General features: G+C 52.1%; 1 protein-coding gene across 1 annotated transcript in view; it reads left to right on the forward strand.

The window, feature by feature from the left end:
• SCNN1A (sodium channel epithelial 1 subunit alpha) overlaps positions 1-5,688 on the forward strand; it is a 20,182-nt gene that overhangs the window by 8,193 nt on the left and 6,301 nt on the right. The window contains 2 exon segments of the mRNA XM_007469434.1: positions 1-208; positions 989-1,176. The exon segment at positions 1-208 is cut by the window's left edge and continues 11 nt beyond it. Coding sequence (XP_007469496.1) covers positions 1-208; positions 989-1,176 — 396 coding nt within the window.

Raw genomic sequence — 5,688 nt, forward strand, 5'->3', positions numbered from 1 at the left:
CGACCTGTACAAGTACAAGTCCTCCAACACCCTCGTGGCCCACGCCCGCGGCCGCCGAGACCTGCGGGAGTCCCTGCCGCACCCCCTGCAGCGCCTGCCGGTCCCGGCTCCGCCCCACGCCGCCAGCAGAGTCCGCCGATCCGGCTCCAGCCTGAAGGACAATAACCCGCAGGTGAACTGGAAGGACTGGAAGATCGGCTTCCGACTGGTAAGGCTCCGCCCCCTCGCCCCGTCCCTCTGGTGCGGCCAGAGCCCGGGACTCCGCTCCGCTCCCTTTTCCTACCCGCCTCTGCTGCCAGTGATACGAGGCGGACCCAGTCCGCTGGCTGGCAAAGTGAATAAGTTACATACTTAAATATGGTTTGAAAAATAAAATTAAATGGCATCTCTCTGGGCTCCAGCTTGCGGAGGCTCCTCGCTGGGGGCCTCTGTGGGAGCGTTTATGGGGTGGGAAGTCAGATCTACTGTGGAAAATGCGCTTTCTGAATTCCAGTCCCCCCCAGTGGGACTCAGTTGGGACCCTCCAGTGTGATGGGGCACTGGGGCTCCGCTGGCCTAAGACAGAGAATAGGGAGACAGTAACAAGGAAACTTTAAAAATAAATGGGAGAGAAGCAGAGAGAAGAAAGAGAGGCCCCTTTAGTGAGAGCGGAGCATGGTACCCGGAGACCGGGGTTCCAGTCCCCGCTCTGGTGCTGGGACGAACCACTTGATTCCTCAGTCTTCCCATCTGTGAAATGGGGAGAAGAATCCTTGCTCCACCCTCCTCGGACTGCATAAATGACCCCGAGGTGTGTGCAGCTCCCGGTCTCCTCCATTAATCCCCTGCTCTCCGGATGTCCGCTTTTCTCGGGGCTTCTGTTTCTTCCCACTCCTGGCTCCCCACCCCTATCTATCCGTCTCCAGGACCCCAGACTATCCATCCCTTGACCTTGGCCCCCGCCCTGCTTACCCTTGCCGCTGGCCCTCTGACTGGTCTCTGTGTCTAGTGCAACCAGAACGGATCGGACTGTTTCTACCAGGCGTACTCATCAGGGGTGGACGCGGTGAGGGAGTGGTACCGCTTCCATTACATCAACATTCTGTCCAGACGGCAAGACACTCCATTGCTGGAGGAGGAAGCGCTGGGCAAATTCATCTTCGCCTGCCGCTTCAACCAGGTCTCCTGCAATGAGGCGTGAGTCTGTCCCTGAGGCCTGGCTTCGTGCTCCCCATGGGGTCTCCTTCCCTGCGCCAGCCTGAGGCCCAGCATGGCCAGCACCCCGGAACGCTGGTTGACTAAATAAATGCCTGCGGGTGGGGAGGAGGGGAGAAGCATTGACTTCAGGTCCAAACCTCTGCCCCGGGAATTGTCCTGCAGGATTTCTGCTGCTCCCTGCAGGGCTGGGTCTGAGTGAAGCAGCCTCCAATGGATGCCCTGGGATTGAAGGCTGCGGTTGAGGCCTGGCTTTGAGAAACCAAGGGCTGGAAGCATGGTTCTCCATTTTTCTAAGGCCTCTTTCTCACTAGCATCAAACTCCAGAGTGCCTGGAAGGTCATCGGGTCCCCTGCCCTGCTTGCTCAGATGACGTGGCAGTAGTGGTATAGTGGACACAGCATGGACTGAGTCAGAGTCTAACCCTCAGTTCCTGCTCTGGCTCTGTTTCTTCCAGGCCAGGTGACTCTGAGCATTTCACATCACTCTTCGGAGCCTATTTCTTTGTAAAGTGGGGGAAATGAGATTCATTCAATGTTCATTGAACAAATATTTTTGACTGTCTGGGCTGTGTGCCAGTCACTGTTGTAGACATTTGGGATACATCAAAAAGAAGAAAAATCCTTGTCCTTTTGGCACCTTCTCTTTCTTTTTCTTCTTTTTTCTTTCTTTCTTTCTTTTATTTTTGTTTTTGGCCACGCCGTGCGGCATGCTGGATCTTAGTTCACTGACCAAGGATTGAACCCACGCCCCCCGCGCTGGAAGTTGAGTCTTAACCGCTAGACTGCCAGGGAAGTCCCTTGGCACTTTTTCTTAAGTGATGAAGATGATGATAACATCTATCTCCAAGTGCAAGAGATGACGAGCTGAGAGCACTTTACACACTGCAGTGAGTGGTGGGTCTCATTACTCCTGTGAAATGACACTCACACAGATGAAGTGACTTGCCCTAGGCCACCAGGCCAGCCCGAGCCAAGGGTCCTCCCCACTCTACTGCAATGCCCACCAGGCATTCTTTCAGTCACATCTCCTGTCATAATGTCCTTGCAAAGAGGTCATGGCAGCTGCCAGCTCTCTGAGGGCTGGGAGAGGCTAGGGGTAAAGGGAGGTCCCCTTCTGTAGCCTCTGGCCCCTCCTACCCCCGCCTTCCCCTCCCTATTCCTCGGTGTTCAGGCACCATCTCCCTGCCTCTGCCTGGCTGAGGAAGGGTGTTGAGGCAGCATCTCCACTCTACAGGGCCCCCTGCCCTTTTCTGTCACTAGGGCCAGGTGTCACCTGGTTCTGCCGCCACTCCTCACCTGGAACACACACTCTGCCCAGCGCACACCTTTGTTCCTGTCTCTTGTTTCTGTGTTTGTTTGAGGACAGAAGCTGCCACTGGGGAAGTGAGACCAGCACCTGAGCCTGGGTCAGCCCACACCTGCCACCGACTTGCTCTGTCACCCTCTCACTTTGCCTGCCCCAGGCTGCTGCCTCCCCATCAATGGAAAGTCCATCGTTCATCTCAGTCTTGACGCTTAGGTCACTTCCTCAGTTCAGAGCCTCATTTCTCACCGGGATTATTATAACCCTTCTAATTTGTCTCTCTGCCTCTCAATCTTCCCTTTATTCTGTGACCACAGGAAGCTTTAATACCTCAGGGTTCTGCCTGCACTCCGCTGTGCTTAACTATTCCAGTCAGGCCTGTTTAGAATCCTTCAGTGTCGCTCTGGCCTTCGGAATTGAGTTCAAGCACTTTATCATGGCTTTCTCAGTCCTTTCCTCCCCCGTATCCAACACACTTTCCCCTCTCTCTATAATCTTTTCTTTAATAACAGCTTTATTGAGGGACTTCTCTGGTGGTCCAGTGGGTAAGACTCCGTGTGCCCAATGCAGGGGGCCCGGGTTCGATCCCTGGTTGGGGAGCTAGATCCCACACGCATGCCGCAACTAAAAGATCCTGTGAGCCACAACTAAGACCCAGCGCAGCCTAAATAAAAAAATAAGTATAAAAAAAAAAACAGGGGCTTCCCTGGTGGCGCAGTGGTTGAGGGTCCGCCTGCCGATGCAGGGGACGCGGGTTCGTGCCCCGGTCCGGGAGGATCCCACATGCCGCGGAGCGGCTGGGCCCGTGAGCCATGGCCGCTGAGCCTGCGTGTCCGGAGCCACGTGAGAGGCCCGCGTACCGCAAAACAAAAAACAAAACCCCAGCTTTATTGAGATATAATTCACATACCACAAAATGCATCCTTTTAATGGCTACAATTCATTTGTTTTCAGTACATTCACAGAATTGTGCAACTATTACCACTGTCTAATTTTAGAATATTTTCCTCACTCCCTGTTCCTTCCCCTCCTCCAAGCCTTGGCAACCACTAATCTATTTTCTGTCTCTATGGATTGCCTACTGGGGACATTTCATATAAATGGAATCACATAATATGTGGTCTTCTGTGACTGGCTTCTTTCACTTAGCATCCTGTTTTCAAGGTTCATCCATGTTTCAGTGTGTATCAGTAATTCATGCCTTTTTTTTTGTTTTTTTTTGGCCACATCGAGAGGCACGTGGGATGTTAGTTCACCAACCAGGAATCAAACTGGTGCCCCCTGCAGTAGAAGCACTTAGCCCTAACCACTGGACTGCCAGGGAATCCCCCCAGTTCCTGCCTTTTTTCTGACTAAATAGTTTTCCATTGTATGCATAAGCCACATTTTGTTTATCTCTTCAGTGGTTGGACGTTTGGGTTGCTTTCACTTTTTGGCTATTATGAATAATGCTGCTATGAGCATTCTTGTATACGTTTTTGTATGGATGTATATTTTCATTTCTCTTAGGAGATACCTAGGAGTGGAATGACTGGGTCACATAGTAATTTTATATTTAACATTTAGAGGAATTGCCAGACTGTTTTCCAAGTAGCTGCGCTGTTTTGCATTCTCACCAGCGGTGTGTGAGGGTTGCAAATTCTCCCCAGCCTCCCCTTGTTATATCTGTCCTTTTGACTTTAGATGTCTTAACGAATCCCTATACTCTTTTGTTTTTAATTAATTAATTTAATTTATTTTATTTTCAGCTGTGTTGGGTCTTCGTTGCTGCACTCAGGCTTTCTCTAGTTGTGGCGAGCGGGGACTACTCTTTGTTGCGGCGCGTGGGCTTCTCATTGCAGTGGCTTCTCCTGTTGCGGAGCACGGGCTCTAGGTGTGCGGGCTTCAGTAATTGTGGCACGCGGGCTCAGTAGTTGTGGCACGCGGGCTTAGTTGCTCCGTGGCATGTGGGATCTTCCCGGACCAGGGCTCGAACCCGTGTCCCCTGCATCGGCAGGTGGATTCTTAACTACTGTGCCACCAGGGAAGTCCCTGAATCCCTCTACTCTTCATAGCAAATTTATATAGCTCTTACTGAGTGCTAAGCACCGTTCTGAGTGTAATTTAATCCTCCCAGTATCCCTGTGAAGTAAGCAGTATGATTATCGCCATTTTATAGATGAGGAAACTGCAGCACAAAGAGATCAAGTGCCTGGGCTGGTCCTCCAGCTAACACTCGTTAGAGCTTTAGGATTCAAGTACAAGTTGTCTTGCTCTGGAGGGTGTGCTCTTCACCATCATGCTGTACCGCTTCTCATATATATATTCTCATAATGTGCTTACTGTGTTTCTCTTTATATGTGTTTTTACCAAGTGTGTATGTCATGTGGACATAAATGGCATTGTGTTATGTATCTCATGTCACTTTTTATTTTTTAAACTAAGCTCTATGAGTTTAAGAATGATCCGTGGTGCTCTGTCTACTCTGTTGATTCCACCTGCTGCAAACAGCCCGTGGTGTGCATCTGCCACACCGTCCCTGTCTCTCTCCTCTGAGCAGGGCTCACAGGCCTTGCAGGACTGGCCGCTCCTTTCTTCCTCCCTCCCTGAGGGAAGCCTTTGTTCTGGAAATGCTGACTTCCTAGCCCTTCCCAGAATGTGCACCAGTACTTGACACCCCTGCGCCTTTGCTCTTCAAGGCCGATGGAGCATTCCAGATCATCTAGTTCCATCTCCTCGTTTTACAGATGAAGAGAGTAAGCTTAGGGAAAAATGGCCGCTCGAGGCCGTGCAGCCAGCGCCCCGCTCCTCACCTCCGTCCGGCCTTCTTTCCTCTCCTACTTCTCTTCCTTCCTCCTCTGCCCAAAGCCTCGCCCCCCTCTTCTCCCTGCTCCCCTCACTGGCTCCCAGAGGGCAGGGTAGTTAGAACACAGATCCCCTCTGTTCCCGTGTGGGCTCTGGCTGCAGCCCCGCACAGCCTCCCTGTTGGGGGACCTGCGATTTGCTGTCAGATCATGTTCCTATTGCAACACAAATCTGATTCCTTTCTCTCTATTCCCAAACTTATCCCAGCCCAGCTCTGGACCTACCAGTGGGAGGCATGCTGATGTGAGAGGCCCCGTTCCCGCCCTCGCATCTGACCTTCCTCCTTGAAGCTTTGTGCTCACTGGTCTCAACTCTCTCCCCCCCCCCCCCCCCCCCTCCCCTCCC

This window comes from Lipotes vexillifer, unplaced genomic scaffold, assembly GCF_000442215.2.
Source record: "Lipotes vexillifer unplaced genomic scaffold, Lipotes_vexillifer_v1.1 scaffold395, whole genome shotgun sequence".
NCBI lineage: Eukaryota > Metazoa > Chordata > Mammalia > Artiodactyla > Lipotidae > Lipotes > Lipotes vexillifer.